General features: G+C 38.3%; 1 protein-coding gene across 3 annotated transcripts in view; it reads right to left on the reverse strand.

Annotated features, from left to right (window-relative positions):
- IGF2BP1 (insulin like growth factor 2 mRNA binding protein 1) overlaps positions 1-19,366 on the reverse strand; it is an 87,476-nt gene that overhangs the window by 32,592 nt on the left and 35,518 nt on the right. For all 3 annotated transcript variants that reach the window (XM_058181624.1, XM_058181623.1, XM_058181625.1), the window contains 3 exons: positions 6,592-6,640; positions 4,076-4,127; positions 2,448-2,511 (listed from right to left, as the gene is read on the reverse strand). In XM_058181624.1, coding sequence (XP_058037607.1) covers positions 2,448-2,511; positions 4,076-4,127; positions 6,592-6,640 — 165 coding nt within the window. The remainder of the gene's footprint in view (positions 1-2,447; positions 2,512-4,075; positions 4,128-6,591; positions 6,641-19,366) is intronic.

A 19,366-nucleotide genomic window follows, 5' to 3' on the forward strand; every position in this document is an offset into this window, starting at 1 on the left:
AGCAAATCATTACCTTCATCCTGAATCCAGCCACAACTGAGGCAGGCAGACCATCCTTAGCTGTTTCGATGTTATGTGGTATATTCTGCCTTAAGCGGGCAACACAGCCAATCATACCTTGACTATAACCTGACATGTTTTACCAGTACTGTCACAGTCTGGGCACCTTAGAAGATGGATCAGCCAAAAACTTATTCACCACTTTATACTGGTAGAGACATGCTCTATATTCCCAGTGACTGTAGTCATTTTGGTTTGGACAGGCTGAGTATATGACTTTCTGAAGGATTATTTAAAAAATTCCTTTGAAATATTCTTCTGAGTTCCTCAGTTAACCTGGTAGGTCTCTATGTGAATCTCCAAACAGAAACAAACCAACAGGGCTGGTAGGAGAGAGGCTATGTGTGAGACATGAGAGAGAAAGGAGGTATATCCCTCTTTTAATCCATGGCATATCCCTCAATGGGACCCATTTCTTGTTATTCAAATAAAACAGACTTTCAAGAAAAACGTGTATTCAAAAGGAGCCTTATTAATAAGGTTATTTTATTGAGCATGATTGGCAGGAGAGGAGGGCTTTCTACCCTTCACAAGGAGTACTGAGTAATGACAGATGGCTAAGCTTATGCTGACTGGGGCACAAGGAAGCATATGTCTAATTCTCTAAACCCACTTCCCTTTGCAGCAGATTGTGGAAAAACAAAAATTATGATGCAATTTTAGAGAGAGAGAGAGGGGGCAAAGTATAATTGCATTTATAACTTTATAAGATCAGAACTGCTTCTTTTCTATTTCCTTATTATTTTCTGTCTGATCTCTTCACTATTTTTTCTTTATTTCTTCTCTGTAATATGCATTCTTTTTATGATGTTAAGATTTCCTTAGTTAGAAAGTGTAAATATGTATAAAATAAACTTGTCTCCTTTTGTTTGAACATATCTAAAAGGAATGTGTATGGGAAAGCCTTTCCTGCACAGAAAATGAGGATACCGACCGCCTCCCCACCGCCTACCCCCCAGCTGCAAGCTAGAAGAGGGTAAATTGGGATTGGAAACTGGGCAGCAAAAATGACGCAGGGTTAATTTTCTGGTGGCTCCCAAACTGTAGGGAGAACACCTTAAATGGAAAACAGCCCAAAGATATCAAGAATTGTATATGGCTTTGATAATGGACTGCAATTCATAAAGCTAACTATAGATGGGGGTGTTAACATTAACTATAACCCAGCATGGGACAATCTATATGCAACCAAGCATCCCATGTACATTTGCCACTCGATTAGAATCTGTTATCTGAAACCTAGGTTTAAAATTCTCCTGCTAAGTTCCATGAATTCTACACATTGCCTCCACATAGTGGAGCAGTGAAAAAGGAGAGCAAATAATTCTTTATAGGAAACATTTGCTTTTAGATGGCTAAGTAATAATTAATATGTCACAGAATTTGCCAGAGATCATATCCAAACTGGTTTGTTGTTTGATGAAAGAAATATCCATAATTAATCTTACAAGCAATATTTAACTAAAACAGCATTCCTATATGCACTTACTAGAGAACAAGTTTTCCCTAACTATTTTCAGTACTTTTTTCTGCAAGGACTCCTGGATTGCTTATTTGTATCCTATGTCTATCATTAAGTGTTGTACCTTATGATTCTTGACGAACGTATCTTTTCTTTTATGTACACTGAGAGCATATGCACCAAGACAAATTCCTTGTGTGTCCAATCACACTTGGCCAATAAAAAATTCTATTCTATCTATTCTATTCGAAGAAGGATGACAGTGGTGATGATGACAATATGTGACAATCTAGGATTTTAAGAATTTCCCTCTTTCAATAGAGAATGGAACAATATATCCAGACAAAAATAAGCAGTACCTAACAATATACCTTGATTGCGGGCATCTGTTTGTTCTCCTTTAAAAAAATATTCTCCCAGAGCAGTAGTAGTCACCAGCCAGTGGTTCGTGGATCACTGGTGGTCCCTGAGAAAATTTTGGTGGTCCGCAGAAAAATTATTTTCATTTTTTATATTGCACTAAACACTATTTATCTTTTTTTTTTTAAACTCATATTAGTGGTCCGTGGGATTTAAAATTAGGAATTTAGTGGTTTCTGAGGTCTGAAAGGTTGGTGAATCCTGTCCTAGAGCCCCTGAAAAAGACATATATAATTCAGAGAATCTTTCCCTGATCATGTCCCAAGATTTCAGAGAAGCGCTGATCAAGGATATCTTAACGCACATGTGATAGAGTATAATTAGATGAGACACAGATTCTTAAATAAATAAATTATAAATATGTTGCAGATCTAACAACCTGCCAGAACCAGCTAATATAAATACCTTTCTGCTAGCTTTGAGTTCAGTATTCTGTGCAGGATTAAACACACACAAAAATACGAAACCAGAAACAACTATAACCAATAAAAAGTTTTAAACTTACTGTCTGGTCTGTTCCCTGTTAGAGTAGGTGACATTAACAACTGCTGTCTCGCTGTCCGTATTCACTTGCAAATAAAAAAGGAAAAAAATGTATGTAGTTAAAATGTCCTTTATGGTTAAAATAGCTTAGAATTAGTAGCTAAATCGCCACTTTTCCAAGAATATCAAAAACATGTAAAATGACTTGTTTCTTTTTGTTTTAGCAGGATGTGTGAACCTCATTCACTGTAGCATAAGTACATGAGAAAAATAGGCTATTATATTATTTATCACATCATTATAAGAGTCATGGTGGCACAGTTTTTAGAAGGCAGTATTATTTCTGCTGACTGTCGGTTAGAAGAAGTTAGAAGGCAGAGGCTATTTCTGCTGACTGTCGGCTGTCAGCAGTTTGGCAGCTCAAGTCTCACTAGCTCAAGGTTGACTCAGCCTTCCATCCTTCTGAGGTCTAAAACGAAGACCCAGATTGTTAGGGGTGATATGCTGACTCTGTAAACAGCTTAGAGAGGCTGTAAAGTACTGTGAAGCGGTATATAAATCTAAGTGCTATTGCTATTATTTAGAAATCCTTATTTTAGATTTGCAACTTAATCCCGGTATTGATTAAGAGTCATTGTTTAAGATTTAAACACAACTAGACTATATTCCATCTTCTCATCTCAAGGAATTACAGTTCTCAAGAGTGCTTCCTTCATATGTGGCTGTAAAGAGTTCGACTTCCCCATCATTGCTTGAGTTGCTGAGTATGGGAAAACAATGAATGGTGAGGAAAGCAGTGGTATGGCAATACTCTGATCCCACATAGAGATGCTTCACAATTTAATTTTGAGAACTCCAATACAAGCTGACTTCATTCTTGCCTTCTGTGCTAATGTGCAAATTGGAACTAACTTTACCCAATAATTTTTGTATTTTCAGAATATTCAAACATTGTTCTTGATTCCCAAAATATATTAAATGTATCTTAAGGTATATCAAATGCATGTAAGGAGTGCATTTTTTCTTTGCTTAAAGAAAAAAAAAATGAAAAAATGAGGTGGAATGCATTGTAAGCAAACATGCAGGATCAGATGAAACAGAATCAACCAATAACACAAAGATATTTCCTCAAAAGTATGTCTTTATGAGTTCAGTGAAACTACTTTGTAGTAAACAAATTTAGGATTAAGTTAGAAGTTCCTCCTTCAATCTGTGGCACTAAGGTAGTTGCAGATATACAGGTTTTCCTCTACTTACAACTGCAACGACTGCAACGGAGCTTGCCAATTATGATCATGAGTCACAACAGGTATAAAGTGGGTCTTCATGTAACTTACCTAATTTTACAACCTTTTTTTTTTCAGTGGTAATTTAGCAGACCCATTGTTTGCAATGAGGTGTTTCTGCCAAAAGTAAATGCCTGCTTTCAACAAACACAATAAATTGTGGCCATGTGACCAAGGAATGTTGCAAACAGCCATAAATGTGGGCTGGGTGCTGAGTGCCCAAAACGTTGTCACGTTTCTGTTAAAGGGAAGGGTCCTGCCATTCAGAATTGAGTCCTAAGTACATTGGCGGAGGGGGGGAGAGAGTCTTCCATCATAAGTCAAGGACTACCTCAATTTTCCAAACCTTCTCATGAAAACTTACCTTGTTCACAGTTTTCCACAGTACCATATTGAGCTAGCAAACCATCCAAGACCTATTCAGATTTTTTAAAAAAAACTACTGTTAAAAATATATGCATATGTAAGACACACAAACATGGATATAGAAAAGAGGGAGGGCTAAAGTCAAGCTTAAAATTATACAAAGCAATACAAAACTGAAGAGGTATTTTCTACTTAGCCCCCAAAATCTATAACTAAGGACAAAAACTAGAGACAGCCAAGACTTTCAACTGGCAATGCAAATCCAAATAATGTCATTGTACATTATTAGAAGCCTTTCTGCATTTGCCTTTACTTGAGCCAACGAACAAACCCAAAATGTCTTGTTCTATAACATTTGGACAGGTGAACATACTTTAATGTTGAAACAGATTGGTTTAAAAGTGATAAATATGATGAATTATCAGTTCATTGCAGCAACTGATTCCCACTTTAGATCCTATTTCAAGTTTGTTGTAATAAAGAAAAAAGGCAAAGTTCACACTGAAATTACTGACGTGTTTCTGCAATTAACTATTCTTAGTGGGAGCCTGGAAATAAAAGTCTAGGTTGATTCCTATCACAGTAAACAAATTTCAGATTATGAAGTACTAGTCATTTCTTGTTGTAGACAACTGTTTCCAGCCCGCTCTCTGAGATATTCCTTGCTCTGCTCCCTGCCCCTTGAGCTCGCCAAAGTCTATGGGCCTCCTCTGTACTGCACCCTGTTACTGTAGTACTGAGGTATTGTGTGCTATACTATCTCTAGAATCAGTCATAAGGGCAAATGACTATGGGGGTACTGCAAGAGTTATAACTTTAAAACAGGTTCGTATGTAGCTTTTGGAGTGTGCACTGTACCTTCAAATATTCATTAAATGGCCTATCATATCTCAAGGACTACCAGTATTCTGTCTTGGTTTTTACAAGGCTAAACAAAGATAACTAACGTCATGATTTCAAATACTGGTCACTATAGGGGAACTCAGTTTTTAGGAAACGTTTACTTTAATCATTCAGTCATGTCCAATTCTTGTCAACTTTATAGGCAACTGTTGTCCATGCTAACCTATCAAGCACAACTTCTTTTAATTGTTGGATGTTAATCTTTGTATCAGCTTTGATGTTATCAAGCCAGAATGTGCTTTGCTTGCCTCTTCTTATTCCACTAAGAGTTCCTAGCTTCTCCAATAAATTTGCACACATGACATGGCCAAAGTAAATCAGATGTCATCTTGTTATTTTGGCTTCTAAGGATGTGCCTAGTTTTATATGCTTCAGTTCCTCTCTGTTGGTTGCTCTAGCTAAATCCATGGTATACACAATAATTTACATCAGCCCCACAGTTTAAAGGTGTCAATTCTTCTTCGATCAGCCATGCTTAGTGTCCAACTCTCACATCTATACATCATTATAGGGAAGACTATTGCTCAAAATAGGCATTTTTAAAATATTTATATCAATATCTTTGATATTCCAGATCTTATTCATGCTAATTATTACAGTGCAGCCTAAGGTTATCCTATGCTTGATTTCAGAAGTAGAACTGCCATAGTGAACAAATTTTGATCCAAGAAAGATAAATTCTTGAACAAAATTCTCAAATTTCTTCCTTGTTGCTTTTAAACATCTCATGTCATCTGCAGCTGTTGTCATTATCTTTGTTTACTTGAAGTTAAGTTTCAATCCTACTTTTTCACTTTCGTCCTTGATTTCCAAGATTTTCCAGATTCCAATATTTTCAGCCAATAATATTGTACCATCTGCGTAAAATTATTTATGGTTCTTCCCCCAAACTTCACTCCAAGATCAGGCAGTTCCAGATCTCATTTATGGATGATCACTTCAGCATACAGATTGATCAAAAATGGTGATAAAATACATCCCTGTCTAACTCCCTTACTGATCCTGAAACAATCTGTGTCGCCATAGAATGTTCTCCTATTGTCTCTTGATCAGTGTACAACAATATGATAGGTTGGGACACCAATATCATGCAAGGCCAGCCATAGCTTATTATGTTCTACCCAGTCAAAAACTTTTCTGTAATTGATACATCCTTTTGATATTCACATGCCTTTTCCATGATCCATTTAATATTGGCAATGTAATCTTGAGTGACACACCCCTTTCTAAGCCAACTAATACATCAGGTAACTCTTGATCAATGACATTCTGTAGCCTCTATTTAATGATCTTGGGATAGGAGACAATTTTGGATTCTTATACAATAGAAAAGAACGAATAGCTATCAACTAGGAATTATTATTAGATTTATATTTTGCCTTTATTTTGTACAACTCAACACAACTAGACAATCTGGTTAAAAATAGTATTTTTCTCTTTTTGTACTAGTAGATGTCCCAGAAGGAGAACAGATGGGAAACAAAGGAAGATTTTCTTGTATTTTGTCAGAAACACATATCTCAAAAGATACCAAAGCTCTTTGAATTAAAAATAAAAACAATTCCTGGCTGCGTGCTAAGCCCACATTCTCTTTCATATCATCAGACTTACCTCCCATCGAAGCTGAGGGGGGATATTTCTTATCTGAATTTTGCGGCTCCTAATTGAAAAAAGAAAAGAAGAAAATTATTTAAATTAACAACATGATCTATCTTGAAACTATCATTTATGTATAATACTATAGCTTCAGTATACTAGATCTGACTTATAGAAGTCCAGATGATCATGAGATTTTATTTATAAGCTTGTTTTGTTTAGTAGCCATGTGATTGACTTAAAAACTGCAGTGATTCATTTAACATTTGTGGCAAAAAAGATCATAAAAATCAGGCGTCGCTTGCTTAACAATCACCTTACTTGGCAAAGGAAATTCTGCTCCCAGTTGTAGTCATATGTCAAGGATTACTTGTACATATATATTCTATACAGAAGACCTCTAGATGTCAGCAAAGAATACAGAAAATTCTAACCATCTGCTGCCTTCTAACAGTTGTCTGGATATTTGCAACCCAACTATGGTAGCTCAGTAAAAGAAATTTACTTACAAGTAGCACAAATGTTTGATATTGAAGATAGTAAATAACTTTATAGAGAAATGGAGAAGGCATTACAACTTCTCACAGGGTATTATCTCAGAGCCCCAACAAAAAGTGTGAGTAAGCAGCTTTCTCTACATGGCATTCTAGAGAAAAATCAATAAATCATTTTGGTGCCCGTTTAAGAGGCAAACAGTTTATACTCATATAAAAGAGGAAGAATATTATGATAGCTTATAATTTGACTTCATTGAATTAAATGAAACATTTAATATTTTGGTAAGAAAAATATTTATTGAGCTTTTTCCTATAAAACTTAGTAAAAGTTCCCTTTTGCCACATCCAACTGAGTCACACTGTTCTCTATTGATAGAGATGGATTTCACTTAATAGTTACTCAAATCTGCTTTTATTTTATTTTATTTATTTAGCCAATTTATATATCTGTCCATTTCACAAACATGACTCTGGGAGACATACAGCAAAAACACTTAAAAACAAATTATCTACTATTTAAAAAAACTATTAATCAGAAATAAAACCAACACTGTGGGAGAATGGACAACCATAAACATAATGCAACCATCCAGTAGGTCTCCTTATTCCCATGGTATCCCAAAGTTTTATTTTTCTACCATACATCTTTCTCCCATATCCATCAGCAACCCCAATTTCACCATCACAGTATCTTTAAAAAATAGGGTCCCTCAAGGAATTGCAAAACCAAGACATAAAAGTGTATAAAGTAATAAAATGAAAAACTTTGCATCTCTACTTCCTTTCTCCTATTTCCTGCTTGTCATACCCAATTTTCTATCATTCATTTTATTCTTCTCCTTGGCAAGATAATAACATCTCTTTCTTCAGTACCAAGACTGAACACATAAGAAGAGCTGGACTGTTAAATAGCAAGAAGGATTACTACATTCAAAAATTGAAAATAACCTGTAAGAGACTGGTCTCCAATTTCCTAGAAAGAACCAGTTTGGTCTGGTGGTTAAAATGCTGGCTAGAAACCAGGAGACTGTGAATTCTATTTCTGCCTTAAGTATGAAAACCTGGATGATTTGGGCACTTTCTCAGCCAACCAACCGCTGGTGGCTCAGACTGGTAAGACAGTCTGTTATTAACACAGCTGCTTGCAATTACTGCAGGTTCTAGTCCCACCAGGCCCAAGGTTGACTCAGCCTTCCATCCTTTATAAGGTAGGTAAAATGAGGACCCAGATTGTTGGGGGCAATAAGTTGACTTTGTATATAATATACAAATGGATGAAGACTATTGCTTAACATAGTGTAAGCCGCCCTGAGTCTTCGGAGAAGGGCGGGATATAAATGCAAATAATAATAATAAAAAAAACCCAAGGTTGTTGTTATGGGAGAAATAGGAGAAAAAAGGAGTATTGTGTGTGTTCACTGCCCCGAGTTATTTATAAAAATAATAAAGACAGGAAATCAATCCACCAACCAACCAACTTTCCACATCATTTAAAAAAATTCTCAAGACAAGTGGGTAAATTTTAGAAAGGAACCAGAAATCCTTCCCATTCTATTTCTGTATCCTAAAAGCTCTCTTGATTGTCAAAACAAAAACTTCTCTAGGTTTGGTATTTTCAGTGTCTATTTGCATGACACGATCTAAGTACATACAATACCTACCATGTTTCCCCAAAAATAAGACCCTGCCTTATATTTTTTGAACCCCAAAATAAACGCTTGGCCTTATTTTTGGGGAGGTCTTATTATTTTGGGGTGTATGGAGCAAGATGAGGCTCCTCTTGCAATCTTACTTGATTTTCCAGCTCTGTCTCCCTAACCCTAACCAGAGGAAATGGCGGGGACCGGCTGCGCATGCGTTTAAATATTTTCGGGGAGGGCTTATTATCAGGGGATGTCTTATTTTGGGGGAAACACGGTAGTCGAGAGCAAAAAGATTATGTCCCTCTTTTTTTTTTATTCATTATAGATGTTCACAGGTGGTGGGGGAATCCCTATTCAGCTCACATTTTGTGGGATAGAAAAATTGCAACAATCCAGGTATCATAGGGATAAACTGTAAATTAAGCATCATGTATTGTAGAGTATGATTAAGTATGTCCATGTATTCAGCATGTATAAGTTATTCTAAGTCTCTATAACTAGAGATAGCCATGTGACCTGGACAGCTAGACAGTGCTTGGATTTAGCTGTTTTCATTCAGGCCATTTATATTTTGTTTTTTTCTCAGTTGTAACGCGGTGCATTGTGCCAGAAAGCACATGAGTCAGGACAGAAAAGTGCAAGAGAAACAGCAGCAGCAGTAACTGACTGGAAGAGTGGACATATGAACAAGTGGGCAGATGCTCCCCTGATGTTTCAGGAGAAATTTACTCACAAGCAAACAATACCCATTCAAGGCTCGAAAGCACAAGTGCTAGCAATCAATCACCACCAAGGATCATCCTCAATTATCATTTATAGAGCAAGACAAACAAAATTGGTGAAATAACTAGTTGGTATGGTAATACAGTATTTTTTATTTGGAAACTATCAATTTTATATAAATAAATAAATAATCTGATAATTTATTAAAATATGTTCCAAATTGGAAGATGACAGTAATTCTATTGCCCAAACAAAAGCTTGTTATCAATGATATTTGCTTCTATTATTAATTTTCTGTTTGATTGTGATTTTATTATTGTCTTGAAAAATGGCCTGAAATTTTTTAAAACAGAAAATAAGGTAGATTATTCAATTTTCATAATATGTAAAATAAGATAGCCAAATTTGGGCATATGAACAATGGCAGTTCTGCCTTTGAGCACCATATGAAGATTCATGATTTCAATGTTTGAGATCTTTTTTAAGTTACTAGAAATTCACTTCATAGATAGAAAGGTTTATCTATTTAGATAACTCATATTTAGTCCAACTGAGTATAATAGTGGCAGGGTCTAAGCCAGAAAGGGACGCGGTAGCTCAGGGGCTAGGATGTTGAGCTTGTCAATCGAAAGGTCGGCAGGTGCTGCCGTGTAACGGGATGAGCTCCTGTTACTTGTCCCAGCTTCTGCCAACCTAGCAGTTTCGAAAGCACGTAAAAATGCAAGTAGAAAAAATAGGGACCATCTTTGGTGGGACGGTAACAGCGTTCCGTGCGCCTTTGGTGTTAAGTCGTGCCGGCCACATGACCATGGAGACATCTTCAGACAGCACTGGCTCTTCGGCTTTGAAACAGAGATGAGCACCACCTCCTAGAGTCGGCAACAACTAGCACGTATGTGCGAGGGGAACCTTTACTTTTACCTTTACCTAAGCCAGACATACATAACACACAAAGTAAAAGGCTCTCCGGGATCCAGGCAACCTTTATCAATCTATGTTTGTTATATACCATAAAAATACACATTTTTTGGTAATAACAATATGTAGGGGTATAAAACACCCTTCATTTTTTAACCATTTCAAACACAAACTTCACACTTTAAATACAAAAATGTTATGCAAAGCACAAAACTGGCATTTCATGTCATCCTGTGTGAAATTCCAGTTTTTGAAATCCTTATTGAACTAATGGCTACAACAACTTTGATTGGCAAGATATGCTAACAATTCATCAACCAACTAGTTCTGGAGACTCAGCATGGGGAAATTAACTTTGTGTGTCTGTGAGTGGCATCTTATATCCTAGACCAGTGATGGCAAACCTTTTTGCCGCCGTTTGCCAAAAGCGGGTGGGGTACAGGGGGGTCACATGCGCGTGTACCCCCACCTATAAATGCAATGCCCCCTGCACATACACCCCCCCCCATGCTGCCCTGTCCCCTGCACATGTGCCCGCACCCCCCGTGCATGTGCGCACAACCCCCTCACTGCACCCCATTTTGGGCCTAACAGGCCACCCTGAAGCCTCCGGAGTCCAGAAACAACCCATTTCCGGACTTCCGGTAGGCCTGTTTTTCACCCTCCCCAGGCTCCGGAGGCTTTCTTAGAGCCTGGGGAAGGTGAAAACAGGCTCCTCCGGAGGCCAGAAATGGGTCTTTTCTGTACTTCCGAAGACCTGTTTTTTACCCTCCTAGAACCTCCGCACGAGCCCTATATTTATCTGGCATCCAAAACAGGCCACGTGGAGACTCCTAGGAGGGAAGTGGCAGCATGGTGGGGCCAGCTGAAAATCAGCTGGCTGGCGCACGCACATGCATGGTGGAGGTGACCTAGGGCAACAGCTTGCGTGCCACAGGTTCACCATCACGGTCCTAGAACAAGAAGGGCTGCTGGGATGCTTTTCAAGATTTAATGGGGATCCAAAGACTTGCTTGCAAGAGTATTATCTCTTTGCCACACAGGTATATATGGTATGGTGTTTTTGAGGAATGTCTGTTTATCCATAAGTTAACCACGTCAATATGGACATGAAAAGGCAAGAAGTTTCAAGAGTTCCAACCTGAGATCAATAATTCAAACTGCAAACTGGGAACAACAATTAAACTGATGGACCAAAAAAAAAAACCCAACTAGGGCTCCTGGTGTAAACACTAAAATTTCAAGGATATTACCCGAAAAAAGTCACAGAAACAAGATAAGGAAAACATGCAGAGAATAACTCTTGGTATTCTTTCCTCTTTCTGTTCTAAGTCATAAGATAGAAAGGAATAAGATATGGGCATGGAACAGAGCAGGAGTGTCAAACTCAAGCCCAGGGCCCAGATCTGACCCATGAGTTGCTTAGATCTGGCTCACAGGGCTGCCCTGGAAATAGCAAAGTACTGGCCTGCGGTGTTTCTGCCAGCGAAAATGGCCCCCGAACTCCATTTTTGGCTGCCACGGCCTCCTGCAACCCTCTGCCAGTAAAAATGGAGCTCGGTTTTCACTGACAGAGGGCTGAAGGAGGCCATGGTAGCTGAAAACAGAGCTCAGGAGTCCATTTTCACTGGCAAGTGCCTCCAACATGAATGACATCAAGTTGGCCACACCCACCCTGGCCATACCCATTCTGGCCCCCGAGGTGAAACACAACCCTGATGCGGCCCTCAATGAAATCGAGTTTGACACCCCTGGAATAGAGTAATCAACTGTTCAATTGCCTCTTCCAAAAAGATACATCAGGGATTGCTTTCTGGATTTTTTTCGTACCCTGCACTCTTCTCAGATTTGGACATTTTCAAATTCCTCCCCACAAGCGTGAGAGTTGCCTGAGAAGTGGGTAAAGGAAGAAAAATCCAAGGAAAGGAGATGGAAAAAAAGAGAGAAATAAAAATAAAAATAAAGGGGTCCAGGACCTGAAATAGTCCAGGAATGATTCACTACAATCATAGAGCACAAAAAAAGTCTCTATCGGGCCGACTGAGCCGAAAAACTGGAGAGTGAAAGGCAAGGGGGTGTGCCTAAGAATTTTACGACTCAGTGTCTGGTCAGATCCAACTGTAGCAACCCATTCCTGGACTATTCCGCAGCTACACTGGAGAACAATGCAATCATTGCGTAGATACTCATGAAGCCAAGCCTAGAACTGATATATCATTATATTTCCTACTTGAACCTTTTGGGTAAACAGGAAGGCTTTGTTTTCAATGCAATCAAAGCCTCCCCCAATTCATCCAAAACTTGCCCACCTCTCCCCTTCCAATGTGGAGCAGCAAGAACAGAGAAATTAAGCTGGCAGGGATTTCTTACAAGATAATAAAAAACAGCACGCCTCTTTTCTGCCTAACACCTTTTCTGCCAAACACTTCCATCTCTGGAAGTTTTTCTCCTACTCTGTATCTGCCATATTTATATTGTTTTAATTATAACTTCTGAATAAATACAATTCCTCACCCATCATAAAACTTTTAAAAATCGCATCTGTTTCTTGCTTGTTTTCTTTTTCTTTTTCATATAACTGATAAGCACAGCACGGGTCCTCAATTTTTAATGCAGCCATTTTAGTGGATACATTTTAGTTTCAGCATCTTGATATTCTTTAAAAGCAACTAAGCTAGAAGCAGCCACCAGATACTGTGTTCATTTCATTAAAAACCTCTAGGAATGATCTTTGGATCTGACTAGGATGTTTACCTTAATATTATACTGCAATGTGCATTATCTGATAGTCCCCCTCCCAAATACTGGCCAAAGGCCAAGTGAAAACGACATTTAGCAACCATAAACCCACTGGCCTAACTTTCCCTGGTTCTCGCCATTTTCCACATCCTGTAGGAAAATACAAGACATTATATCCAGTCTCCTAATGTTTCTTGTCTTTAGGACTAGATTCCTGTCTCCTCTTGACTTTCCAGAGCATTCTGAAAATCCCATCTGTTGGAAGGAGATGTGGTGAACAAAATTACACTTGGAGAGCGTCAGCTTGAATCTCAGGGGGTTAATAAAGAAGAGAAAGAATCTCTATAAAGAGCCTAAGGGTTGTCTATAAACATATTTTAACAGCTAGGCAAGACTGAAGTGAAGATGTAGTAAGGAGGGGGAAAAAGAATAATGTCAACAGAGGATTTTAATAAGTCCTCAGATACAAAGGGAACAGCTACTTCTTATTTCCCGATTTTGCTCTTTGTAATGTCTACTTCTCAAAATAGAAACCGGGAGAATTTTCAGTGCCAAAATAATTCATTGCTCTGTAACAGCTGCCGCATACAACTACAGGTGGAACATGTCCATTCCATCAGACTTCTAGGAGGTCCCTAAATTCACTAAACAGCTGCTATTTAGAGTGGTGAAATGCAAATACTGTAACAGATCCATGGCCATATGTATCATTATCTACCTGCTGTGACTATATTTCAAGACAAATCTATATTTTATCTATTGGCCCCTGTCAGTTTCTGTAATTTATGCCGCTAACCCACCACCCACTCACAAAATATGGGAAACTAGTTTTATTTGCATGCAATATATAGCAATAATTCACTGGATTATTTCTCATTCTGCCTAATTCTCTTTTGAGTTCTTTGATGGTACAGATTCTTGACATAAGGTAAAGACAGAACAAGAGTGTTTAAGCAATTTTGGAATTCCACAACGATTGGGTATTTTGTTAATAGCTATAAAATATTGTCAAGCTAGCCGTTTTACAGATGACAAAGATTTCTTGCCACAGTCCTTAAGTCAACGCTTCCCAAACCTAGATGCATTACCCAAAATTGGGCAAAAGTGCTTTTCCCCCCTTTGGATAATGACACAAGGAACATATTACCCACCACAACAGGAACATTTAAACTGACCTGAAGACTGCTATGTTTATATTTGAAAACCTCCCAAAATATTCCTATTAAGACAAAAACTTTTTCTTTTATGTATTCCGAGAGCGAATGCACCAAGACAAATTCCTTGTAGGTCCAATCACACTTGGCCAATAAAGAGTTCTATTCAGTGGTGGGATTCAAGTAATTTAACAACCGCTTCTCTGCCCTAATTTTTTTTTTGTTTGTTTACATTTATATCCCGCCCTTCTCCGAAGACTCAGGGCGGCTTACAGTATATAAGGCAATAGTCTCATTCTATTTGTATATTTTTTACAAAGTCAACTTATTGCCCCCCCACCAATCTGGGTCCTCATTTTACCTACCTTATAAAGGATGGAAGGCTGAGTCAACCTTGGGTTGACTTAATGATTTCTTCCAATAACCAGTTTGCCAAACTGCTCAGAAAGTTAACAACCGGTTCTCCCAAAGTGGTGCGAACTGGCTGAATCCCACCACTGGTTCGGTTCTATTCTATTCTATTCTATTCTATTCTATTCTATTCTATTCTATTCTATTCTATTCTATCTGAAACAATTAGTGTAACTTCAAATAGTGGCTAAACGGCTGTAATTCAAGGATAGCCAGTATTCTAAAAACAATAAAATTGAACAATATTTGTATTTCAATTATATTGTTTTTAGAATACTGGTTATCCTTGAATTACAGCCATTTAGCCACTATTTGAAGTTACACTAGTGCTTAAGGAATGGCTATGTGATCCTCAAACTTTGGTAACACTTTCTGTTAAGTCATTTTTGGTAATTAAGGAAAACGTTTGGGAAGCAGTGCCTTCAGTATTCCCAAAAGGTTAGATATCAACTTGATGCCACACATCACAATCAAAATTGTGAGACCTTAGCAACCATGTGCTGTAGTGCTTTTCGTTACACAATTAATAACAATTGACAAAACAAATAATAAAAATGTGTCTAAAAAGAGAAACCTGGACAAGATTATTCACTAGAATCTTAAGAATGGGAAGATTTCAAACCTAATATTGTCCACTAGATGAAAATATCATAGCATTTGTTTATATTTTTAGAAGGAATTGGCAATGATGTTACAATAGCCGATGCTAACTTATGACCTTTGTATGCCAGATACAAATCATGAGAATTAGAGTCCAATACATTTGGAAAGTGCCAACTGATGAAAGCAGTGGAAAACAACAGCTAGGCTCTAGAGAACTCTATTGTATAACAATAGAAACTGCTTTATTCCAAATCAAACTACCAGTCTATCTGGCAGTATCTGTATTGCTGGCAGTATCCCTCCGAAGTCTCAGAGCAGTCTTTCCCAGGTTTACATGAAATGCGGGGATTAAATAAACCTCGAATAAACTATGGTATCCTCCAATGCGTCCAAGAATGCAGCTGGACAATATTTTGTAATTAGCAGGGTTTCTCACCCAATTGAGAAAAGGGAAAAAAAATGTTTTTTAAAATTCTCCCCTATGGAGAGTAAAAGACAGAGAGTACCCCTATGGTGTAAAAGACAGAAAAGAAATTCCTAGGCTGTATTCTACATGTTTATTCCTTGTCTCCAACCTGAGGTACTGTTTTGTATCAAGTTTTAACTGGTGGATTTGAGATTCTATTAAAATATAGAATTATAGCGCCAAGCCTGAAACTTTATCCTAAAATAATCGGTGTACATCTTTTACTCCATAGTAATCTATGGGCAAATTCATCTGCCAGTTTGGTCTAGTGGTTAAGGCACAAGGCTAAAAAGCAAGAAACTGTAAGTTCAAGTTCTGCCTAAGCTATTCAAGAAAGCCAGCTGGGTGACTTTGGGCCAGTCAGTCTTTCAGTCCACTCCAAACTCATCTCACAGGGTTTTTGTTGGGTGGAAAACTAAAGACAGATATGCTGGATGCTTTCGCCACTTTGAATTATTTTTTTTTTAAAAAAAATACATTGAGATACAAATAAATAAACTCTAAAACATATGGAAACTGAGTAAAATGAATCAGATTAAAACATTTAAATCTACGATAGTGCCCATGCTCTGAAACAGCAACCGCTACCCCAAAGATTCATATGGCTCCCATGTCCAGAAGTCTGTAAAACGTAGCTGTTCTCCCAGATATTCAAGTAGGGCAGGGTTCTGCAAACTTGGCTCTTTTAAGACTTGTGGACCTCAACTCCCAGAGTTCCTCAGCCAGCAAAGCTCCACAAGTCTTAAAAGCAGGGTTGAAATGCTCCCGGTTCAGACTGGCTTGCCCGATCCAGTAGCGATGGCGGCGGCTGGTTCGGAGAACCGGTGGGAAAAATCCCTGGCCCCGCCCCCCTGCCTCTGCTGAGCAGCATCGAGGGTTTTTTTTACTTTTAAAAGCAGTTTTACTTCAGCTGAAAACATTCCTTTAAAAGTAAAAAAAAAAAGCCTTTGAGGATCCCACGGCTCAGTTGAGATCGACAAAGCCTTTAAACTCTTTTTAAAAAAAGTTTTAAAAGGCTCCTCTGGCAATATCACCTGAGTTCCTCATCAGCAAAACCTTAAAAAACATGTTTTCTACAAGCTCTTCAGCCTAAGAGCTTGTAGAAAACTTCCTTTTAAGAGATTCTAAGGCACTTATCTGATTACTGATCTAACGCTTGGCTTTCCCAGCCTGAAAGGAACAGTTTCAGCCCAGACAGAATCAGTTGCTAGCTAATCCATTTCCTCAGTGAGCAACTAATCTGCCTGTTTTGCTGGCTGAAGAACTCTGGGAATTGAAGTCTACAAACCTTCTACTACTTACTACTTCTACTAAGGTTGGAGACCCCTGATCTAAAAAATATAAATAAAATAAAATAATAAAATAAAATATTTGTGCAGCTTTCTGAGATTTGTTGTGTTTCTGTAGTGCTTCACTCTAACTGCACAAACACACAAAATCTCACAAAGCTGTATGTGGCATTTTGTGTGTGTGTGAGAGAGTTGTGTTGTGTTGTGTGTGTGTAAAGTATGAAAGTTGGTTTTTGAGCTTTTTGTGATTGTGTGAGGTTCCTGCTTGTTGCAGGGGCCATTTTGGGTGAAGTGCAGCTGCTTTTACATTGTGTGTGAGTCAGTGGTGTTGTGTTGTGTGCGTGTAAAGTGTGAAAATTGGTTTTTGGTACCTCTTATTGGTTTTTATACTTTATTATTTTTATTATTTGTTATTGGCCATGCCCACCCAGTCATCTGACCACCAAGCCATGCCCACCAATTAAGCCACGCCCACTGAACAGGGAAAATTTTTAGATTTCACCCCTGCTTAAAAGAGCCAAGTTTGCAGATCCCTGAGGGTGACTGAAAAGCTCCTGCTACTTGTGTTTTGTGGCCCTGATGGCGAACCTATGGGATGCATGCCAGAGATGGCATGCAGCGCGCTCTCTGTGGGTATGCGTACCATTGCCCCAACTCAGCCACACATGTGCGTGCGCCTCCCACCGGCTAACTGGTCTTTGGGTCTCTGCTGCGCATGCGTAGGGCACATGGAGGGGGGCATGTGTGCATGCACGGGGCACATGCACGGGGGGACTCAGAGGTCTGGGCGTATGCACGGGGCCGTGCATGCATGTGCAGGATCAGTGCGTATGGCCGCGTGTGCATTGCATTTTAAGGGTTTGAGTGCACCAATACACCTGCACTTTGGGCACTTCGTCCGGAAAAGATTAGCCATCAATGTAGTATGGTTATCCAGATGTACTTTTTTCCTTTTATTGTTTTCTACTCTTTTTAAACCACGCAGAGTTGTTCCAAGGTCAGGCAGTCTCTGGATTTAATTAATTAATTAATAACTGTCAACCTAATAACAGGATTTTAAAAATCAATTAACAGCCATTCAATAAATTAATGACTGCCGTGTACATCTAACGTATTACTTAAGTACATAACCTGAGGGTAGGATTAGGGGATCCATTAGGGGATCTGAAATACCCATCATAGAGACCCAACCCCAACCCCAACCCTACCCCATACTATTTTGTTCTTGATATTGGCTTTTGAGAGAATTCAAGTTTACTGAGGGAGTGTTAATGTTCACGCTCTCCCCTCCTCTCTCATTTCCAAGTTCAATTGTTTTTCTTTTCATTTGTTCTTGCATTTAGTTTTGCTATTTAAAGTTAAAGCTATTTTGATCTTATGAACATCCACTTTTCTTCCATCTTTGATGGTTTAAAACTGAGTATGAATATAAAAAGAGCTATATTGAATTAAAAGGAGTGTTTAAAGATAGGCCAGCTAGGATGCCAATGTACCCTTCAGAACATAGCCATGGTGTGTTGCCTATATGTATATCCCTCTGTAATTTTGAAGATTCTTGAATTAAAAGATAATTTATTCAAGTTATACCTGAAGGACATATCTTACATACAGTAAAAGTGCTTATTCTTGTTTTAAAATGTGTGTTGTTCATCACTCTGTTGGAACCAGGGGTGAAATCCAGCAGGTTCTGGAGAACCAATAGAGGAAATTTTAAGCAGTTCAAAGAACTGCTAGCAGAAATTTTGAGTAGTTCAGAGAACTGGCAAATACCACCTCTGGCTGGCCCCAGAGTAGGGTGGGAATGGAGATTTTGCAGTATCCTTCCTCTGCCACACCCATCAAGCCACACTCACAGAACCGGTAGTAAAAAAAAATTGGATTTCATCACTGGTTGGAACCTCTTGTCACACAATACCTCCATCAAACAAACATTAACTGCAGAGAAAAGGGAAATGGGTCCTTGCTAAGTCTTTAGAAAAAGACATGGTGCCAACACTGATCTTTAGACATCAGGCAAAAACATTTGACTGATGTAGGTATTTCTGACAGTTATTTCTTTTATTCAGTGGAGCACTATCTCAATGTAAAACCAGCTGAGCCCTTAAATCTACATTTTGCTAAATAAATTATTACAGCCTGTTTCCAGCAACAAGCTAAGCCACAATAAGATATTTTGCAAATCCCCCTAAACAAAAAGCAAAATAACCATGTAATGGCTTGAGTTTTACACCTAAACTATGTGCTGATTTTAATAGATGTTTCTATCATTTAATTTTGAAAGAATTACAATCTTCATTGAACCAACCACAACCTTTTAAATGTTTATCTGCTATCTTGTTGGGATGGT

This window comes from Ahaetulla prasina, chromosome 4 (genome assembly GCF_028640845.1).
Source record: "Ahaetulla prasina isolate Xishuangbanna chromosome 4, ASM2864084v1, whole genome shotgun sequence".
NCBI lineage: Eukaryota > Metazoa > Chordata > Lepidosauria > Squamata > Colubridae > Ahaetulla > Ahaetulla prasina.